Source organism: Drosophila persimilis, unplaced genomic scaffold (assembly GCF_003286085.1).
Source record: "Drosophila persimilis strain 14011-0111.01,24,50 unplaced genomic scaffold, DperRS2 tig00000000-arrow-pilon, whole genome shotgun sequence".
Classification (NCBI taxonomy): domain Eukaryota; kingdom Metazoa; phylum Arthropoda; class Insecta; order Diptera; family Drosophilidae; genus Drosophila; species Drosophila persimilis.
The window spans coordinates 25,576,587-25,599,930 of NW_020825288.1; the positions used below are offsets into that span (position 1 = coordinate 25,576,587).

General features: G+C 45.6%; 1 protein-coding gene across 2 annotated transcripts in view; it reads left to right on the top strand.

The window, feature by feature from the left end:
* Positions 1-16,292: 16,292 nt before the first annotated feature.
* Positions 16,293-23,344, top strand: part of LOC6592084 (maternal protein pumilio) — a 97,428-nt gene continuing 90,376 nt past the window's right edge. For both annotated transcript variants that reach the window (XM_026984559.1, XM_026984560.1), the window contains exon 1: positions 16,293-17,285. In XM_026984559.1, coding sequence (XP_026840360.1) covers positions 17,142-17,285 — 144 coding nt within the window. In that variant the 5' untranslated portion in view covers positions 16,293-17,141. The remainder of the gene's footprint in view (positions 17,286-23,344) is intronic.

Below are 23,344 nucleotides of genomic sequence, written 5' to 3' on the forward strand. Positions count from 1 at the left end.
GTACGCTCCATTAAAACTAAAAAATGCAATTACATATAACGCCTGCGGGGTCGTGCAATGAGGAGGCAACAGAAACAGCAGCCACCAGCCACCAGTACAGGACCAAGGAGCGGAGCAGCCGGAGGATGATGCTGATGAGTTGATGAAACAACGTTAGCCCGTGTCCTGGCCCTGGTCCTGGCCCTGGTCCTGGTCTGATGCTCTTAATTTCTAGCCTGTTATTGGCATTGGGACGACGCGCGTCCCTGCCGGCAATGAGATGTCTCTGCACATTTTTAATTGCATTTGTCAGTTGTTAGTTGGTTAGTTAGTTGCAAGTACAAAATATTAATGCACTTTGCGGCCAGGAAATGGAAAATTTCATCAACTTTATCAACTAAAAGCTTTCGCAATTCACGTACTGTACTGTACCACAAAATATGTTGCCAGTTTTTTGGCCTCTTGTATTTCAAGGGGGTTTTTAGGGACTGTAGTTTTTTTATCCTTTCAGGTTTTCAAGGTTTTTTTCAGAGTTAATGAAACGATTTAAACATTGGTCGCTTCCACCAGCACAATGTTTCATGCATCTTGCATCAGGTGTCATCTATCATCTACCTGTCATCCCCTATGATACTTTTTCCTTGCTATCGCGCTATCGTAAATATAATCGTCTCAGAACCTATCGATATTGGCTTTGAAGCTCCGCGACTCGCACCAGAAAGAAGTCACGTTAAATTTGTATAATTCCTGGAACAATTTGTTACTTTTTCTTCGCAATTTAGGGCATATTGCAATCGATATTTCAGCTATCGATATACATAGGCCCACAGCAATGCATTACGGATCAAGAGAATGGATTGTACTGTTCTTATGCTCCATTTCTGATAATCAGTGATCCCTGATCAAGTTGTGCTGGCGACTCTGGCCCCAAAGTGGGTTCAACTTTTAATTGGATTCAAAACAATTTTCCCTAATTTCCAACCCGTTCTGCCACCACAAACATTGCTCAACTTTCGGATGGAATACGAATTTAACCTTTTCATTATATTTCATTCCCCGCTCTGATTCAGTGTTGCTTGAATTTTCTCGCAACCTTCTCTGACGGATGGAAATCGTACAAAATGCACATTTTTCAGCGGTTGGCCAGCAGCAGCGTCAGTGGCAGCCGGCCTTCGTTGGGGGCTGGGGGCTTGGGGGCTGGGGTCGGGGCTGGCTTAAAATTGAATGAAAATAACTGGCACTATCTGCTGGGGCGTTAGTCCGAACCGTTGCAGCTGCAAAGTTGCTGCTGCTGTTGCCACTGTTGCCGTTGCATCTGTGGGGACGAGGGAAGCCTCCTGCTCGGTTCAGTTCGTTCTCCAGATAAGATGCGAGTGACATCCTGGAAGGCGATGAACGCTCGGTTGCCGACAGAATGACGACACTTTTGCCTGTGTGGCTGTGCCTCCTGTTGCTCCTGCCCGACCGCCTCCTCCCATCCCCCTGTGTGCGTGTGTCTGTGTTTTTAGGAGTTTATTATCATTACTCTGCCATATGGCGAAAATATCCCCCGAATGGGGGGGTGGAGGGACATTGGCTGACGTCAGCTAGAGACGCCCCCATCGTCATCATCATCGCCATCCCTCCTCCTCGTAGACGTCGCCATGATTGTTGCTCTGTTTACTCTGAATGTCCTCGCAGCTATATTACGCTCTCCGCCCACCCGACCTCACCTCCCTCCCTCCCGCCCTGCCAGTGTTGTGGTCTGTGTCTGGCTCTCGTCATCATCATCATCATCATCATGAGCGCTATCTGCATAACTCGATGGTGGAGAAGGGTTTGGAATGGGTGGGGCGGGGCGGGGGGAACGGTTTTCGGGGTTAACTGCCAGCTTGCGTTTTCCATGTTTTTAATAGTTTTAAGTGTGTGCGAAAGAGAGAGAAAGAAAGAGACAGGGTAGGGTTGTCATGTTGCGCACATTTTCTAAAACGTTTTTGTGTAAATGTAGCGCAAATTTCTCCATCTCCATCTCGCTTTCCCCCAAGCCCAAGCCCATGCCCATGCCCATACCCTTTCCCCTATCCCTATTCCTGCCCATCCCCCTCCCCCCGTGCAAGTCCCGAGCGCGTGTGTTTTCATAATGCGCCATAAAGTATGCAATGTTATTTTGCGCTTGATGAATTTTTCCACGTTGCGCAGTTTTGCAATAACCCAACCGCTAACACACCCAGCCCCCGTGCCGCCGTGCCCCCTTGCTCCCACCCAGTCCCCATTCCCCCCTCCCACCTGGTGGGGGGGTAATAGTGTAAAGTGGCTTTCATGCAAAAGTGAATTAATGTGTATATAACGGACGCCCAGGAGTACTATGCTAGACCTTCCACAACATCACAAAACGGAAATGGAAAATGGCAAGAAGCTCTGAATAGAAAAGTTGATCAAGAGCGCAGGAAAATGCTTCAAACTTTTCAGTTAACTTGAAAGCAAGGAATGTCCTTAAGAGGTGTGTGAGAGCATCGAAATGTGTGCTCTGGATCGGTTTTAAACGAGAGGCAATAAGAGTGCTGTGAAGGAAGGGAAGGAAGGGAATACCTGTAATTTAGTTATTATCCTTTGGTATTCGATTCCTCTTCAGAGGCCTTTCCTCTTTGTTGTCTCCAGAATTGGTCCCAGATGGAATGGACAAGACTGGATTATACTGTCATAGGAAGCTATAATGGGAACCATTGATGTTCCCATATGCCATTGGTTTCTCCAATAAAACTGCCCTGTGGTTCTGAAAATTAGTCCAGGCCTAGCCACCGACTAGCCCATGAGCTCCCATCTCAATGTAATTTCCCTATTCCCTATAACTAGGGCATGTCTCTGCATCCACTTCGTCCTAGTCCTTACGGACTGGTCCATGACTTTGCCAACTGGCGCAGACTGTTCCTAGTCCATAAATAAAAGCTATACAATTTTTGAATAAGTTCTTTTATCGGCAATCGGTTGTTCGGACTAGTCCGAGGCTGTTTTCGAGCAAGTGGGCAAAAGAGTGTTTAAGCAGAGCCTCCCAGATTAGCCCACGACTAGTTCAGGTGGGTCATGGCCCAACCCAGAGTGCCCCGAGGGCTTGTACTAGCCATAGACTAGTCTGCTTTGCACTAGGCAATGGTAAGTTAGGCAAATTAAGGTAAGTAAGTAGCTCCAGCCAGAACCACAGGGTGCGTATAGTGTATATAAATATAGTATAGTCGCGCGTCATGCGGCAGCGCCCCTCGGTCGGTTGGTCGGGAGGAGGGCTGCGTTTTACCCGGGATCCGCGCGTAACGGCCTTCTGCTGATGTCACTCTTGAAAAATGCACTCATTGCATGTCAACGTCCAAGAATATCGATGTATATCGTAAGTATCGTATGCTATCAAGTATCGATAATGAGACAAATACCTAATAACTATCTTATCTGCTATCGAATAATCTTTCCTATCGCCTACGGAGGCAAAGGTTGAATAATTTCCTCCTTCGAGTGCTGTGGGGCAATTATTCGGATTCTGACTGGCACGTTCCAATTAATCAATCACCTCAACCAGAAACTATCAGTCTGGCGCTGTTCTCTTTGCTCTAATTCACTTCAGTGCCACTTAAGCCTTTCACACTTACCCACTCGCCTTTGCCCCCGTAGCTCCGCCTCCTCACCCTTGCTTATCATCGCATTCCCCGGGACAGAGCTCCGGCTAGAGCTAGAGCATCATCTAGCACTCAACTCAATTCCGGAAAGCAGCAAAAGCTGCTCTAATTAATTTCAACTCCTGATACTCCTAACCCCTTTGTGGGGTTCGGATGGCGGGTTCGAGCTCTTCCCCTCTGAGAGATGAAATAATAGAAAAATTCATCGCGTTTCGACCTCTCTCTCTCTCCTGTTTCTGTGCTCCTGTGTGTTCATTCCAGTGGTTTTTGTTGTGGAAGCTTTTAGCATACATATTAGATAGAGTTTACACGTAAACGTACTTCATTATTATCCAGACGAGTGTGTCGCATGCACAAACATGCCCGAAAAAAAAACCACCAGAGAACGGTTCTGCTTCCTATCTCTCTCCTGCTGCTCCTCCTTTGTTGGCTCCCAAAGAGCGGTCTAGCGGGAAGGCGAGAAAGGGTGGTTGAGTGGGGGGTTGTGCGGAGAAAAAATAAATACATTAAAATGCCAGCGGGTAAAATGAAGATACAAACAAACGCATTAATACGTGACGCTGAAACATTATTAGAAAATGTGTCTCGATGCTGGTTACTTCTCCTTCCGTCCGCTCTGCTCCCTGCAGGACCCAAAGGGCGCGCGGAGGGGTGGCGCGGTGGGCGAGTGGCAAAGGAGTGTACGTGCGTCTATGCTGTCGAGTCTTTGGCAATATATTTTAGAATTTGTCTCTCCCCCTTCACACCCCTTTCACCCCTCTACCATTTTTGCAGCAGCTGAATGTGCGGTTCGAGTCGAAAGCAGAGATGGGCGCGGGTCTAGGGTGATCGTGCTAGAGATGTGCCCCGGCCAACTATCGGTGGAAGGTGCATCTCCTCGAGAGCGGTCCTTTGGTTGAGTTCTGGCAGCATCAGCTGTTGCTGGTGATGGGAGATGGAGATGTTTATACGATGTATTTACGAAGAAGATACGAGTATCGCTTGATTTTGCTCTCTTCTCTCGTGAGTCACGCACCCATCTCTCAGCTTCGATGACTGTACTCCGCTCTCGACGAGTGTCTCTCCCTGTCTTTGTCGCCTTGCCGCTTACTGGCTGTCATGTCTGCTGCGCGTACTTTTAATATGAATTTAGTCCTTTAAGCCCGGGCTGTGTCCTTGTCTACCGCCTCCCCTCCCCCTCCTCCTGTCTGCGATAGTAGCTGCTGCGTTGCACTTGCGTTTTCGATGTGTTTTTCTTTTCTTTTCGCCAATTTTACTTTTGGGCTTGCCGCACGTTTGTTCAATATGTCAATATTACATGCAGAGCCGAGAATGCTGCTGTCACCCCAACCCCAACCCCAGTCCCTCCTCCGCCCCTGCACCGCAGCCTGTCTGAGTGGCATTACTCTGTGGTGTGGTGTCTTGGCTATGGGCTAGTCCTTGCCAAAGGATACCCATCGCCATCGCCATCCCCATCCCGGGTCCTGCTCCTCTTCTAAGTGACTTAATCAAATAACTTTGCATTCACTTCTTTTGCCCGTTGTGCCTCCTCCTCCTCCGCCTCCTTCGTGTCTCTCGACACGAGCTTCTTCAGTGCATCCTCCTTCTCCTCCTCCTGCTCCTCCTCTTTTTTGTCGCCTTTTTACGGTGTGTTTTGTGCGCCATTAAACATGACTTTATTTTTGGCTTCGACATCTTCCTCTTCATCTCTCTCTCGGCTCTCGTTCTCTGCTTCATTTTCTCCTTTTTGTGCTTCTTATTTTGGCAAATTGTCGCTATTGTACGGGTATATGGCGGGATAGTTGTGGCTGCTTCCAGAGCCAGTGACACGTAGCTTCAGAGACGACATGGCATTAACTAGACTTCCAGCGAAGTTCGACAGAGACAGAGAAAGAGAGAGGGAGAGAGCGAGAGAAGTAGTAAGTTGTTTTGGATAATTGCTCGAAGTGAAAGAAGAAAATGGAGTTCTAGCTAGGAAAAAGGGACGTCTAAGGGACCTAACCCTAACCTATCCGATGGTACCCTTAACCCTTAATCTCCAGCGATACCTTATCTCCTTAGCGATACTCTAGCGATCGATATTTGTACCGCTCCTTAATAGATATACACAAGAGAAAGTGCAGCGCCAGCTGGGCAGCACGATGACTTAGGAGCCTCGATAAATGTCCATCCTAAGCAATCCAATTACTTATTCCTCCCCCCATCACCCCAACCCCCTACTGGCTCTGCCCTACAGTGTGTGACATCATAAAAAACTCTTTCGATTCGACTTGTTGACTCTACTTTCTGCTGTTTCGGCACACCCACAGCCCCCTTGGATCCCCATTTAACCGTTTGAGTGTGACCTAGTGGAGGGGTGGGGGTGTGGGGCAGAGCATATTTTCCAAATTTCATTGCCTACTTTTTGGGCATCTAATCAGGTTCGGGAGAGAGAGAGAGACGGAGGGAGCGTATACCCATCTCAGCTTACCAATTCTATTAAAATTCTTTCTCAAAAAAGGGACACACACAGAGAGAGAGAGGGAGAGACAGAGACAACTGCATATTAGAAAAGTATTAAATTACAGAAGAATCTCTCGTATCCCCATCGCCTTGCTCTCTCTCTCTTCCTCTCTACCATGCAGTACACGCCTCTGTTTGCACAATGTCCTTGTCCAGGCCAAAAGAAAATTATATGTCCTACCCCACTCTCCACCCCCAGCCCACCTCCGGCATCCGTAGTCCGTTTTCCGTAGTCCGGCAAAGTGTGAAGTCATCGCTTTATAATCAAGTTTTCCTTTCAAGTTTTTCCTCTCTGCCCCTCTCCGCTCCTCTCCGTTTCGGTTTGTGTGCTCCTTTTTTGTTTCCTCCATATGTTCGTTCGAATTGTCGCCTGGCCAGTGCGGGGATGCAGGATACACACACACCACTACATCCCTCTTCCCTGTGTGTGCTTAGTCCTTTGCCGTTTACTTACTTCTGGTCGGACGACTGTCTCCTGCCGGCTGCCATGAAAATTAAATTGACCGTAGCTGCTTAAAGCCATTAAAGTCGAAGGCCAAGCCGCTTCTTTGAGACAGAATACGGGATGCTCTTTTTTTAGGTGCCGATTAATCATCGAATTATGAAGGAGTGGATGGGATGGAGAGTCAAACGAAACAGATACTCAAAGGAAACAAGGATCGAGTCTCGAAGATCTTCCCTATTCCTCGGATAAATCGAATGATCTTCCCTCCCGAAAAGTGCACGTCCATCGAAAGCCATCAGTTAGGCAAAATAAATACATCGGAAGGCTTAAAAAGGGCTGACAAGTTTGTTCCCAGGACTCGCTTGGCTCGCTCGAGTCAGCACTAAAGCGAGAAGACAGGACAAATTTAGTTTGTCTGCTCCTCCTTGGGGTGCCAGCCTGGATTGCCGGGCTGATGGAGTGGTGTGGGGGTTCGAGGAACTGTTTGGTTGCGGTCTATTTGAGGCGACTCCGATGACATCAGCAGAGACAAAGGCCAAGGCGGAGGCAGAGCGAGAGAGAGAATGAAATGCTGCTGCATATTTGAGTGGCGCTGCTTCTGCTCTGAAATTTCCATTGATTTCCCCGAGATATCCTCCGTCTACTCCCCAAACAGATTCCAAATGAGTTGGCTCTCCCATCTGTTCGAATAGAGGGCCTGGATGGATGCCTTTAAGTATCCTTCAATATTTGTGGATGAGGCTCATTTTTGGGCCGTGTCACTGGCGTGTCACTTTCACTTTACTTTTCCTGTGTTTACCTACTTTCATCCTCGCCCCCTCTCTCTCTCTCTCTTTCTGTGACTCCCGGCTTTCATAATTTTCCGCTGCATACTTTTCGCGGTTGGGTAGCTTCTCGCCGCTGATTAAATCTGCCACAGAGCCGCAGAGCCACAGAGAATTTCCTTTTAATTTTCCTGCTTTTTTGCACTTGGCTCGTGTTTACTTTTAATTTGGTTAAATGAGGCATAAGTGAACACCGTGCGCCGAACACCGAGCACAGAGCAGCAACGGCAACGAAAAAAACTCGGAAACACATATTTTTAAGTGCGTTATAATTTTTAATCAAGTTGAGAGCGACCATGAAAGTGGATAATGAAAGAGAGATGGAATTCCAGGAGAATTTCGGACTCCCGGTTTGCACTTGGGGATAATCCTGGCGCATTTTTGTGGGCCTTGCATTGCATCTCTTTTTCAAAATAATCTTTGATCTTATCTGCTCAATTTTAAAACTAATTTTTTGTATCATTTTATTTACTTCCAGGTATGTGGAAGCTACAAAATCAAAGCTGTAAAGATATATGGCTCCCCAATAAGTCGATAAGTTTCAAAAGTCATTACTCTGTAAGTACTGTATTGGAATCTCATTGGAATCTCTGACCTTATCAGGGTGATTAGATAATGAAGAAAAAGGGAGTCTAATCGGGGCAGTCTTTCGTCCGGCAAAGCCGCTTGTATGGAATTTGGGAGATACATGGGATACTACGGCCTATTTTGGTCTGTGGCGTATTTTCAAACTATAAAATATCTTAGATGTACGGTATTTACGTATAGGTGTGTATCTAATGCCCCCATCGTTCTCACAAGGGAGCAAAAAAGTTGTGAAAAACGAACGGGAACGCTGTAAGGCGCGTCAAGGTCCGCGGCTCTACATTTATACTCGATAATCAGTCAGAGGGCCAGAGGGCGCACATTGCACAAGGAAGAGTGTGTGCGATAGAGAGGAGAGGCAGATTTGGACATCTGGAAGATATGGCTTTCGGTTTTCTCGTATTTCCGAGTTCTTTTGGAATTCAATCCCCTGATACGAAACACCGGCAAATGACAATTGGTGTCGGAAATGGGGTTGAGAATGGTACAACTTTGAGATCTCGAAATTAGGAATTCAAGGAACGAATCGGGCGACCAACTGATGCTTGGGCAGGTCATTTGATTTGGGGTCCAAATGATGCTTGATGTTTGTGTTTGTGAGTGAAATATTCACGACTGTATGATCACGACTGCCCCCACAATAACGTGACTGTACTCGGGCCTAATCAATGTTCTACTTTCACCAGTCAACCAGGTGGGCGTGACTCCAACCGTACAATGAGTCAGTCGTCTTAGCTTATCTTCTCGTATGCTCGATTCTGGCTGAAAGCAGCAAAGAACTCTGATTGTAACCGTCCCAAAAATAGCACAAGTGACACAAATCGCATGCGTGACTGTACTTTGTCGATGAATCTCTTGCCTTATACGAGCCCCAACAGCTTTTCCCGTTGCCATTTGTTCAATCAGTCAACAACAGCAGCTGCTGCATAGGAAGAAAGCTTTGGGCTGAATCTAGTTTTCTTTAATTGGGTCTGACAATGCCCGGCGATAAGTGCGTGACTGACTGTACACCGATCGATGCACAGATGGGGAATGGGGAAACTATTGGAATGTTCCATTGAAGCCAAACGGAACCCCAAGGAATGCTGCAACTCCTTAAAGCCGCTGCCAAGAGAAACTCGAAAGATGAATACAATCTCAAGGTGCGACAGCATTATCTTTTATTGTAATGTTCACCGAAGGTTTCGTTTCTTATTTATTATTTATTTTTTATCATTCTGCCACTTTTGTGATTCTCGGTGCATTCGATTAAATTCGCTTTATTTAAATACTTTTGCCGGCAGCTTTTTGCTTTGTTTTTATTTACTTAATTTCTTTTTTGTCTTTTTGATAATGATTTTTTTACTGCTTTTGTGCCAGTTTAAAGCTTAATTGAAGCAAAAAGGTGTTTCATTGTCATATGCTTTTGCTTTTGCTGTATTTTGTGTCTTCTGTACCCTGGCTGGAGGGGGTATCATTGCTTTCGCCTGAAGTATGTCGATTCTATAAAAAATGCTAAACTTAGAGATCAGTCTCTGACAGCAGACTTCTTGGCCGATCTATGTGGATTGGAAATATTAAGCTGTAAATATTTTGGGGTTTTTAAAATGGAGTTTAATGCTTAAGAGATCGTCGTCATTCTTCGTAGAAAAGTTCGTTGCTCTCTGTACCATGATGAAATTAATTGTGAGGCGATGTCGTCCGCTGTAGTGAGGACCATCCTCTTTATCGACTCTCTCAATCGGCTCTCAGAGAGACGAACTTTTCTGCACTCTTCGCTTGTTATTGCTTCAACTGACAGGAAAGAAAATAGATTTCGTTAGTAAATAATAATTCTGTGTAAGAGTCTATTCGTAAGCAATGAAAAAGTAGTGCCCTTTCGATGACGTTTGGCAAATGACTGACAAACGGATGGTCCTCGAAAGAGAGCAGGTGTGGGGAAGACACTACCTTATAAGCAATTTCACCAGCTTGTGGTCGTCGTTCTTTAGGTATAGGATCTGATCATCGTTATTCGTCTTTTTGGGTACAAGCTAAACACCAAACCACTTATAAGTATTTCTCAAGACGACAATAAGTTATAATAAATCAGAGTATTAGGCAAATAAGTAGACATTTTTTAGAGTATTAGAGGTTCTTTCATTCTCTTTGTACTCGTCTCTCGGTTCCACTTCGCTTTGACATTCATTTTATTCATTTGCATTGTCTGACACTCGTCGCTATTTTGGCTGGCTTCCAGTTCGAGCAAAATATCCATGAAATGTTGCTGCTGTTTGGCCCCCCCAGTTTTGTGTGTCCTACGTGTTTGGGGCCATCAAAATTGCATTTGCTGCCTGCCTGCCATTGAAAATTTCTGTTAGATGGGAAGGTTCTCCTCTGCCTCCAATGCAAAAGGCCGCTGAAAAAAATATGTGTGCATTTTAATTAATTTAAACTAATTTCCTTTTCGTTGGCAGGATACATTTCACATCGTGCTGTTATATTTTATATAGAAAGTAGGTTTTTGTACGAGCCTGATCAATTGAATCGAATTTAATTATCGATAAATAAATACGCGAATTTAAATGGAGCTTCTCCGTTGCCTCTTCCTCTCTTTCTCTGCTGCTCGTTGTCTCCACTTATTTATTTATTTTCCTTGCGCAATAATTCAATTAAAAGTGTTCTTTTATTTTGATTTGTTTTCTGTTTGTGGGTGTACACCCTACAAAAACAACAACAACAACATGGCTCCGATCCTGGGGCCCAAAAAAATTGACAACAAAATGCATAATTGAAAAATCATAAAAAAGATTGAAAACGAAACGAGTGGGAGAACAGAACAGAAACAGAAACAGGCACAAAAAAACGTCAGTTCGTGGAGCAAAAATGTCAAACATTGTACCAAACGTCAATTAAACATTCGAGACGAGACAGGGAGAGAGAGGGAGCGGGAAAGGCAGTGAGAGGGAGAGAGAACAAATAGATGGGTTACCAATGGATGGAGAGAGATAGATGTCGGTGGTAGGAGAGCGGGCGAGTGGCTGTGGGGTTGAAAGCCGGTCAACAATCAAAATCAAATTGATTTTTAATTAATTTTCGCCACATTTTTCCCCCCGCTCGCCCACAGTCCTCGCTCGGAGTCCGTCTCCCTCTTTGGGGCAAAAAAATGTGAGAAGTGATTGAAGTAAATGAATGAGAATTGCTCTGAATTGAATGACCATCCGACTGAGGTGGGTGGCGGTGGCGGTGACGGTGGCTGGGTTCAGTGGCGAGGTCTTGTCTTGTCAACTATTATAAATTCAATTTAGATATGCCATCCACCGATGAATGGAGTGGAGGGGCCGGGCCAGGCGGCACAGATGAGCAGTGGTTCCGATTCTCTGATGAATGAAAGAAATGGAGATGGACGAGATATGTATGTCCTCGTAGTGGCGAAGGAGGAGGAGAGTATGTGCTGAGCAGAGCTATGGTAACCGAGGACTACGCCATGTTCTCATTAAGTCTCTTCTGAGTGAAGCAGAATGCAGGCAAAACAAGGATAAACGAGCGATTGTTCAGATATTGAAAAGTAATTAAGGTTCATTCCTGTATCAGGCAAACAATTTATATTCCAACCAAAATCGATTTAATAAAATCCCAACTGCATCTCGATCTAAATTGTGGGCAAATATTCCGCGCCTCTTTTTGTTTTTTACGTTTCCAACTGAACAGAAAAACGTTGTGTGCAAAACACTGCACTTTTTTCATATACATATACTACGTTTCGAGGACGTTATTCAATTACCTGACAACCCTGCCGGCCGGAGTCACGACACCCACTCAACGCAACCGACTGACACACTTGAAACCCCTCTGCGTCCCACCCACCGTTCCCCGTTCAGCGTCCTCCAGGTCTCTGTGTGCGCCGTCGTATCTGGTTGGGCACTTAACTTTAGTGTGAATTGCAAATGAAATGAAATGAAATGCATTGTCAGAGGAATGTGCATGGGCACACACACACACACGCACGGCTGAGCGCGTTAAGTTATCGTTATCGATAGACCCTTGACAGACTAAACGAATTTATTTGGCAAAACAAAAGCCGCAGCGAACAGCGAATGCGATAGCGACAGCCACAGCTCAGGGGTAAATTTATAGGCCCACATAATTAAAATTAAATGCGACAAGTAAACGAGAGAAGTGAGCAGTAAATAAAGGCTGTGCCGAAGGTGTTAATACCCTTTCCGATTCATGGGAAACGTAGGTGATTTAAGGAAAGAAAAGGGAATGAAAAGGAAATAATCGTACTCCGATACTTTGATCCAAACATGATGCAATGGATCGATAGGCACAATAGTTTTGGAATTGTGCGATAGATCGATGTTGCTTTCGCCAATCGATACGTACAATATCGCTGGGGACAAGGCTTTTGAAGTGTAGAAAATAAAGTACCTTGAAAAGATGTGGAAAATCTGCTAAAAAAGTGCCGTGTTAGTCAATAATTATGATCAGGAAATTCTTTGAGCAGCAGCTCCAATATCCAATATCCAATATTAAAATGTGACTTTGTTCCCCTGACTTTTTTATAGTTAGTGTTTATTATTATACAAATTACAATATTTAATCAATGAATGAACAAACCATTTGGGTCCGCGAATGTGGTTCATAATCAATCGAATGGAACCAGGCGGCGGCTGTGCCACTTGTTTAGAGGAGAGTCGTGCAGAGTGGGCTGGGAAGAGAGGCGTCTGGAAACAGTTACAGATAGGAGTCTGGCTGTAGCTGGACTGCTAATTAGCTAAGAAAGATTAACGGTAACGGAGAAGCTGTCAAAGAGACTGACAGATACGTTTACGAATTTTTATAAAGATTTGCATGATTCAGGCAGAAAGAGAGGCAAGACTGTCAATCATTTTTCAAAGACAAAGTCGCAAAGCAAAGGAAAGCAAAGCAAAGCAAAGCAGAGACTAAAATAATAGCACCCTCTCGCTAAAGAGCAAGAGACAAACTGTGCAAAAAAACCTTTGTAAATTTATGCAGTGCTTTTAATTAATTACTGTCGGATAGAACACACAATCCTCTGAGCGCGACCGCAGTCGGGTCGGCTAATTGCTGTAACAAGAGAGATAGGAGATCCCAGATCCAAGGAATGGCTTATCGCGATGCGGATTATCCTTCCATCTCCCCACTCTTCGCTTTCCTCTGCTTCCCACTGTGCTGCAGAGGAAAAAGAAACAAAGGAGAGCCCAAGCCAAGAGCTCTGCTTGGCCCGAATGCAGTTAGGCAGGTCGCGGTTCGCGTGGAGGCTGGCTTGAAAATATTTTTAGGCCAAGGCGTCCCGTCCTCCATTTGGCGAGAACCCAATAATGATGATCATTATTGTATTGTGCTGATGCCATACGAATGTATTTCGTGCGGTGAACGAACTCGAATCAAAGCTGTTTGACTGGAATACACAAATACTGCGAGAGCAGAGCAGGGCACAAGAGAGCACAAGCAGCTGTGTGCGGGAGCGGGAGCGAGAGCGCGACAAACTTCCTCCTCCCATCTCAAGCCTGACTGGCAGCTTTTTTGAATGTCATTGCCTAGGCCAGAGAGGGAGAGAGCGACGGAGAGATCAACACAGCAACGCTCTATTCTCTCGCAGTTTGCATAATTCTCTTGTGCTGCCGCTGCTGCTGCTGCTGCTGCTGCTGTGCTAATTTCTCATGGGTTCCGTACGTTGAACTTGTGGGCTACAAAAACAAAGACCCGCATCACGCATCACGTGAGAGCGGGGCAGGGGGGAAACAGATCGGTGGCCGCAACAAGAAACTACCGCTTAATTACCGATGCGCCCATACCATGTTGCTGCAACACGGCTACGGTTTGCAACAAGTTGCTGTTGCCCGTCTCCCCGTGTGGACGGGCCATCTCTGCATTCTCCTCTCGAATGATGTCGAATGCCGTTAGATTCTTCCTGCTGCTGCAGAAAATGTTGTTTTCTCGTCTTGTTCCCATTTGGGAGAGCGCTGATAATGATGACCATAATAATGATGATGATGGATATTCCATTTATTGCCAGCGATTTTCCAGTTTTCATAAATGGAGACGAGCTTGCCTTTGCCTCGATTGAACGTCGTGCATGAAATCCGCTTATGTATGTAGCCTCTCCTACCCTGTAGTACAACGTGGAGTACGAGGATATATGTATTGTGTTCGTGTAGGAAAATGTAATCTGCAGAGGTGACGAGAGGTTACCTCTCGTGCGTTACGTAGGCCCTTCAAAAATGTCCAAAGTATGCACAAGATTAAGTGCAATCCCTACAGGAGCTCAGTTCATCCTTTCAAGGAAGGGACACAAGTACGAGTACTGCTCAGCGTTCAGTCGCAACACTCGCTGAAAGCGTTCTTGCTTCTTTTTCACACTCAAAAAGCTGTGGCTCTCGCTTTGATGTGTTGCCAGGTACTGCGAACGAACCTTACTTAATTCGTAATTTAGTGCGCTTCGAGTTCGTTGCTGATCTGCTTCGTGCTTTATGCCCCCTGCCCCCTGCCCCCTGCTCCTGCCTCTCGTCCGTCGTCTCTCTCTCTGCGGTTCTCGGCTTAATTTGTTTAGTCACACTTTGTTGGAGAAGTCAACAAACTCCGCATGGGCTTGCTCAACTCCAGGCTCTTTTCGTTGGTTTATGATCATTAAAATGCTTACAAGGCGTCTGAAACTTGTCATCCAGTTGTGTATAATTAATGAAGCTCGTTTTGGTTAGAATCGGTTTATTTTTTACTCCCATGTTTGCTTTGTTGCTGGTGAAATTCAGGTAATGGCCGAGCGCCTCCCTTGGCAGGGGGCTCACATTTTTGACGTGTCTTTGGAGTTTTGACTTTCTTTTGAACGCCAAACTTGTATGCAAAATATTAGATAATAATCGTTTGAATATTTTAGTTTATTTAAACATCTTTATAACTGGATATTTCTCTAGAATATTTGATTTTGCAAAGAACCATTCTTTTGTCATAAAGTGGTTGTGGTATAAACTTTTTATTTGGATTATTAATATATATTATATAGAAGTCCCTTGACCCTGGAAAGGAATAAATTTCCACAATACTTTCTGAAATATTTCAAAATTGTTCTTATACAATTTTCTCCACAGTAGCCATAGGGCTAGAACAGGCCAAAAAGGTCAAAGTTTGGTTAAAGTCGTTAAAGGTGTTTACATGGCTAAAGAAAACCTGAAGAAGCTTCTTTGATGGAATATGGACAAGGTATTCTTATCCATCGACACTTAAAGAGAACCTCTTTCAGACTTTCTTTAAAAACCAAGGATAAAAGATGGCTTTTGATTTTACCAGGAGAAAGATCTTAGGAATAATTCGTTGGCTTAATCTCCTTACTTGAAATATGTATCGTTGTAAATTTGTTGTTCAAATTGGATCAAATGCTTAGAAACTGCAAAAAGGAATGATGAAACCACACGAAAATAGGTCCAGTCGATGCAAATATTATGAACCAAATTTTATTTTTTGGCTTAAAAGTATAACCAGAAAAGGTGTTTGAGAAATATATTTTTAAAATCTTTAAAAATACTATGAATTAAGTTTTGTTAAAGATTAAATATTGGAGCTGTGGGCGAATGCAACCCCGAATGATTCATAGGTCTAGCAGGAAAGTCGAAACTTCTCCAGCCCCCATCTCCCATCGCAGTGGCAACCTGTTAACTTTTGTTTTTAACCAAATTGTGCGCTTCTTTTCCCGCGACTGAGCCAAAACCAAACAATGCACAAAATTTATCTATGCAAAGCATACACCCGAGCCCTCCCCTCCCCACCCCACCCCACCGCACCGCACCGCAGGCGCTTGGGCCTCGGCAACTTTCGGCTGGCGATGATATTCTACAAAAGATAACTGCGCTTTTCTTTCTTTCGAACAACTGGCAATGCTGTTGCTTGCTGCGGCGTATAAGAGTTCGCCGCAGGGCAGAGTCTCCAATACAAAAAGCAACAGTTCGCTCTCTCTCACTGCGAGCGTTCTCCCTGCCGAAGTGTCTGTCTCTCGCTCTCACTTATGGTTTGGGGTGTGCCGCGGTGGAAAAACGTCAACAACAAGTGTTTTTCGCAAAGTGAAAAAGTCTCCAAGCGCTCTCCCGCTCTCCGGCTCTCTTGCCGTGCCGCGCTCTTCTACTGAACGAATGCATTCGCTAGGGGAATTGCTTCGGCGGCGCTGTGGTGGTGTTGGTGGTGCTCTGCTTCGTTTATGGGGCTCGTTCGTTTCGTTTCGTTTCGTTTCGCTTCGTTTCTTTCCTCTTCGTTTGTGTTTTCGTTCGTTCCTCTTCGCTCGGCTCGTTCGTCAACTTCAGAATCAGTTCGCTAGTTCGCCAGTTCGCGACGAACTTTTGAACATAACGGTTGTCCGGTTTCCGTATCACATACTTCGCCGTAACGCCGTAACGTCGTGGTCTCGTCGTTTGTGTCCGCGTTCTCGTGGCCTGCCCAAGTGCTTTCCCAAGTGCAATCGTACAAATAGCCCCCAACATTGTACAATTGTAAGGAAATTCTAAATTTTCTGATCAGTGCCTGTTAAAAAGTAAAGAAAATACAAAATAAAAGTGTCAAATCTCACTCCAGTTGAGGGAAATGAATGCAAAGTGAAGAAGAATACATCGTAAAACGTGAAAAAGAAAAGAGAAGAGAAGAAAAAGAGATTTTTATTGTGGATGGATTGTGCGTGTCATTTAATTGATTTCAAGGATTGCCAAATGGCAAAAGTAAATTGAAACTGTCGTCGCCGGCGTTGTCTGAGGATTAAAAGTGCAGATTATAACACCCGAAACCCGACTCCCGCCACCCGAGACCCGAAGCCCGATAAGAGTTCCTTCCATTCAGTTGCTGGGCTCCTCTTGGGTCCACCTCCTCCTCTCGTCACTCATCGCTTTTGCGGCCGGAGCGGCACGTCTGTCTGACGGCGCAGAGGTGGCTTAAATTTAATTGAAATACGCTGACCAAAAAATTAACAACCAACAACAAATTGAACAAACCGAACACTGAGTCAACAGTTTGTCAATCACTTGCATCAATCCCGACCTTCGCACACTCTGAAATGTTTTGTGCACCAAAGAAAGTACTCCAATAAGAAGCAACAAAAACAAAAGCAAAGCAAAAACAGGCAACAAATCTGTTTCGCATTTATCGTTTGTGTTTGTCCCCGGTATTATCAGCCGGAAAGTGCAACAACACACAACAGCTATCACAAGCCCAAGCGATAGCCACAAAATGGTGGTTCTAGAGACTGCCAGCGCCCTGCTGGGCGGCCCATATGCCCAGGGCGCGCCCGCCTTGAAAATGGTACAAAAACGCTACATTGGATTACATCAGTGGCTGGGACCAATCCGGAGCAAAGAGCTAAAGGAGCATATTGTAAGTCTAAAGAGATTCTGAATTGGTGAAATCCAGTACAGAAAATATATCCGAAATTGTCTTGAAGAATTGGCCCCCTAATTAATCGCCCCTGTAATTGTTTCCGTTGATTGTTTTCTTTGTTTTGCTTACAATTATAGCATCTTCCGTTGCCAGGATTGACTGACACTTTGATTATTATTTTAGTTGAATTTTTGCATCGATTTTCTTGGGTATCCCCCCGGTTTGGGGCGCGAATCTTTGTTCTTTTTGCGGTTGCGGTTGTGGCCGAGAGGTTCGCTTTGAGCTCTAATTAATGTGTGCCTCTGCTTTGGTCGGTAAATTTATGGCCCAGGCTTAAGCAGCATATGAATTATGCTTTGGGCCAGAGCCGAGCGAGTGGATGCGGCGGTCTGGGTGAGAGCGATGGGGTTAGAGATAGACAGAGACCAGTGTGGAGCGAGAGTGCATTTTCCAATTGAGTGATTTATGCGCTTCGAAAAAGCCCTGTAAAGTGGTTAAAACAGAGCAGACAGGGATTATGGTTGAGCTAGAATATCATCATCATCATCATCAATACGTAATCACAGTACACCCCCGCTATAAGCCATAAGCTACAATCGTTTCCATTTCAATTTACACCGCCAGCTGGGAGGTGGAAAGTACCCCGAAAAGTAAGCTAAATAATAAATGTTTATTATTTGTTAAACATGTAAAGCAATCTGCTAACCTCAATCCCAACCCCCAACCCCCATGCACCACCCACAGATTACGTATTCGACGTGTGCCGTGCACTCGGGTTTCCATTTCTCTCTAGACTGACTGACTGACTGTCGCATATCAAAGTGCATAACCAAGTACTTGAATGGAAGGTAGATCCTCCCCATCCGCCAGGGTACTTGCCTCTCGACTTGCTTCTGGATGGGACTCAGCTAGGGAGATGTCATTGTCAAATGCCTCTGTGTGTGACACTCTGATGGTAATTAGATGGTAATTCTGGGCCAGAGGGCGGGTGAAAGGCTTTCGTTATGCAAGTGGATGGATACAGATTCGATGGATCTTGTTTGGCCAGTAATTGGGGAAATTTCCCTCAAAATAATACCTACTAAAAAGAGTCGGGGATGTATTCTACTAGGAGTATTTATAGAATACCCATAAACGGTTCTCTCTCTCTCTCTTTTCAACCCATATGTTGTGCTCTTCAACTTTTCAAATAGATTAACTTCAGGCGAAACTTCTCGACAACTGCAATCTGCTGCTCATGTCTAGCGTTGACCTGCTTAAAAGGCCCACAGAGCCACAGAGCCACAGAGCCGCAGAGCCGCAGTGGCAGCCAGCCACAACCACAGGCTGCCTCTGGCAACAGCTGTCGTGAGGCGCACCGCTCAGTGGGTTAGCCTCCACAAGTGGCCATGTCTAACCCATCTTCCATCCCAACTATCTATCCATCTATCCGTCTTGTCCGACTCCAACTCCAACTCCGACTCCGACTTGGAAACTTCACACAAGTTAAACACTGAAAAGTGCTCGAGGCCGACAAGCGGCAGCAGAGGCTTTTCTCAAAAGGAAAAACTTATTTTCTTGTTGTTGCCTTTTCCAAATGTCATTACAACAGTTGCTCTCTCTCTCTCTCTCTGGGCCTCTCCCTCTCTGCCTCTGTTTCTTGGATTGGCCTGGCCCTTAACTAAGTTTTCAAATGCGCTTTTTTCTTCCTCCCAACTTTATTGTGCCTCTCTCTCTCGACCCCTTTTCGCTCCCTCGTCTTGTCGGTTCTGCTCAAGTGCGTTTTGGGGGGGAGTTGCAGGAAGCGAAAAGGAGCCACCGCGAGGGAGTCGCGGGTTCGACGTCCCATCATCAATTAAATCACGCAACTTTCTATGAAATTAACTCACGAAAATCAAACATGAATGATCACGAGCCCTCCGCACTGCTTGCCCATGCTTTCCCCTGCTTTCCACTGCTTGCCACTCCACTCACTGCTTGGGTGCTTCCCCTTCAAATCCAATCATTTCCTACTCCACGATCTCTGCAGTGTCTTTGCAATATTAAACCTTTATTTTTCGCTCTTCTTTTCCCCCGGTTCTGATTTATCTTTGAATACCCTTTCGCGGTACTGTACCCTTTCTCCAGGCCAATCATTGCAGGGCATACAAAATTCGTATCTTTCGCCCTTTCCGGGAATGGGCCCGTTCTCATTTCTGCTCATTTTTCTTGCTTACCTTGCAAATAGCAATTTCCAAACATAATTTCAATTATGTGGCAGTGCAACAGCAGTGTGTGAGTGTGAGTGTGTGCCACACGTGTCTCGGTCCTGTCCCTGCCCACTGCTGCTCCTCCTCCCCCCCCCTCCGTGCTCCCCCTTAGGCTCCCCCTATTCCCCATCGGCTTTGTTGTGTGTGAACTTTTGTTGGTGTTTATTTCATTTATTTCTTTTCGCTTAAAGTGCAATCTCTTCTTCCTCTTCTTCTCTTTCGCCTTCGGTTGCACCTGCAGTTCTCCCTCTCTCTCTTTCTCCCTCTCTCTAAAAGTTAATACAGAAGAAAAAAAACCCACAGGTAGCTCTAATTTATTTTTGATATTTATTTTTATGCACGCTGCGTGTAAAATTGCAACAAAAAGTACGAGAAAATAAAAAGCGTTGGAAAATGTATCTGTGGCAATCCCACCTCCCCCTTCCTTTTGCGGCTGCGGGTCTGTGCAGATTTTATGCATTTTTAATAACGAAGCAGCAGAAGAATTTTCCGCTGGCTGCGGTGGAAATTGCAGCAAATTAGGTGCCGTGGCTACGCGCTCAGAGGAAAGCTGAGCAGACCCTGATTTTCCCCCTTCCCCTGGCACTGCCACTGCCCCTCCCCCTGCCACTGCCCCTCCCCCTGCCCCTGCCCCACTACTGACCGAAGATGTGTTGCGATGTGTGGATGGAAAACTGCGGCATTAACGACTCTATGTTCGGCTTTGTGGAGGAGAAAAGCGGTGAAAATGCAGGGAGCAGAGAGAAAAAGATTGTGGATAAGTTTTTGGCTTGTCTTGGATTTGACTCAGTTTTTTCTTGTTTTCGGAACGTGTTTGGTTTTCTTTTTTTGGGCTGCAGGTGAAAACTGGAGCAAATCGGAGGTGTATTGTGCGGATTCGTTTGGGATTCCAAAAATCATAGAGCATCGGGCATGGCAGCCCCTTGTTATCCGTAGAGAATGTCTCTCGCTCTGGCCCCAAACTATCTCCAACTAATCCAATCAAGTGCAGCCATCAACCCATAGCCAGTGCCACCTGTGACCATCGAGACGTGCCCCGTGCCCCGTAATGAACTTAACTCAATCGCAGAAGGTCCAGCCAGCCATTCGAGAACTGACCCGAACTGCAATCGATGGCAGGCACTCATTATATAGTTTTTTTTTGCCACCAACAGTGGGAATTTTTTAATTAATTTTCTGTCAACGTTCGCAGAAAAACAGTTGGAGGAAAGGCCAGAGCCAGAGCCAGAGAAAGGAAATCAAACTCTCGTCTCATTTTATAATTGTGTCCAAGGTCCAGTCCAGTCCAGTCCGGTCACGTGTTTCAATTTCGAGAGGAGGAGGCGAAGGAATGGGTGGGGAATGGGGGGAACGGGGAGGGATTAAATGGTGTGAAGAGGAGCAAACAATAAAGTTATTAACAACATGTGTTGTCTGCCTGCCTGTCCACCAATTTATACTCCCTTGGAGCCATTCGAGAGCCGGCAACCACCACCTCCTCCACCGACCTTCTCCAACGTTGGACAACATCTTGTGTTTATGGCTTGAAGTTCCCAGAGAGAGAGAGAGAGAGATGCGATGCTTAAAGCTGGACTCCAGGACTGTCCTTCCAGCATAACTTGATTATCTTTTGGAGCACGACAGGCAGCACTCGCTGTGGATCATGTGGGTGCTCGGCGGAGCGGAAGCGAAGAAAGTCAACGGAAGTCGACATGAGCCCAAGATTACATCTCTGTTCGTTCCGGCATTGATATCTAGTGACATCGAAACAGAAGTCGAACTTGAAGTTTTGCCAACCTGGAGACCCCCTTCCCTCCTTCTCAGAGAATTTGAATTTGAAGTGACAGCATCATGAAAGATGGAAAGGAAGATACAGAGACAGAGAGAGAGAGAGAGAGAGAGAGAGGGGGTAGTGTGTGTGTGTCTGTGAAGAGCTTGTAGAACGTGAGCCAAAGAGCAATCTTCAGTGAAAAGTTTTTCTTTGGCTCAAACTGCAAATTGGGTTAATTAAAAACCGCTCGAGGTCATACGTAAGTCATCGCATAAAAAGAGGAAAAGAGAAACCAAAAAACCCAGAGCAAGAGCAAGAACGAGAGCGAGAGGGACAGCGAGAGCGAGACCAAAAGCGAGAACGAGAGGGAGAACGAGAACAAGAACGAGAACGAGAAAAAAATGAGCTAAAAAGATGTGACAAACTTTTTCAATTAAACTTAATTTTCATTCTTTTTCCACCCGCAACCCCCCCCCCGCTCACCCCTCAGCCATCACCCATCTGGACATCCTGGGCTTCCATCTGGGCTTTAAACCTTGACAAAAAAAAAAGCGTCACAAATTGAATTTTGATCGATATATAATGCATGGGAGAGGTGGAGGGGGACGCAGGGAAGGCAGAGGAAAAGCTCCTCTAGGCATGGAAAGCAAAATGACAGCAAATTAGCAGAGGCATAAAAAAAGGTCTCGCACCCAACCAGAAAGAGTGCTCCCCCAGTGGGCAGAGGGGGGAGGGGGGAGGGTGGGAAAAACCCGATGAAAAGATGAAAAGTTTTCTCTTTTTCGTGCGATGGAAGGAGTGCAAAAAATATACACATTAATGGGGTGGCAAAAGGGGGGCGTGGGGGGATGTGTATTGATAGCTTCAAGGCTCTCTCGAGGGGGTAGGGGGGGAAATTCTAGGGGAAATCTAATGAGGTTTCGATTAAAAGATGCCCGAGAACTAGTCCGAATCAATCTGGTACTCCCATAGATTATGTGTATCTTTAAGCCTCAGAAATGTGTATCTATGTATCTGTGTATCTGTAGAGATACAGGATCCCGGGGTTATTACATTCGACCATCAACCGAAATATAAAATTCTCTCTGGTGTCTCTTCTTTTTGTATCTTTCCCGCCCATGAAATGGGATTACGGGTACTCGGATGTCCGATGTCCGATGGGAACCGAGACAGGCTGCACATTCGGTTTGTATCTTTCTCTGCAGGTACAGGTGCCTCTCTCTCTGGCCGTCTTTGGCCCACAAAACGCAGCCGGCAGCTCCTCTTCCTCTTGCTATTCCCGATTAAATCGCAGTGCACTGCACTTCTTCCTTCTCTTCAGTGGGTTCCCCCCGCCCCTTTCATTATATTGGGCGCCATATTTTGTTGGGGAGACATGTTCAACATTTAGCAGAGATACAAAATCCAACAAAATAGAATTCATTTGAGGAAAATAGAAAATTCACGCGCCAGTTTATTGAACCACAGATGCACGGGTGCGGGGTGCGGGGTGCGGGGCGTGAGGGAAAATTCCATTCGCAAGCGGAAAATATTTGAATGAAAAGTAAGCAAAAGCAAAAGTAGCCTTCGCCTGCGTCTCCCCCCGAAGTGTGTTCTTCTCATCCCAAAAGAGTTTTCCCATTTCCCTGCTCGTTCAGAGAGTGTCATCCACGCTCCGCCGTAGCTGTATCTGTAGCTGTATCTGTAGCTGTATCTGTGTCTGTGTGTGGGAATGTTGCAAATGCAACACAAGTATTGGTGCGTCTGTGTGCTGCCTCTTTCATCAAATGCTGGGCATCATTTTCCCTGTGTCCCTGTCGCTGTCCGTGGCTCTATTTGCCAGCCGCTGTTTGTTGCATTCTGGTTGCCGTGCCGCTGCCTCCCCCTCCCCCGCCTCTCACATATAAATCGATAATTTTCCGCTCAAATGTGCGGAAAATTTCGTAGTCGTAGTCGTAGTCTGGGTCCTCCCCCCTCCTGGCTGGCATTATCCGGCCCACTGCCACACAGCCACACAGCATGGTGGATTTATTTATTTAAAGTCGTTAAAGTGCATTAAATAGTCGTCAAAATATTGGGCTAATATTTGGATTTGTTTG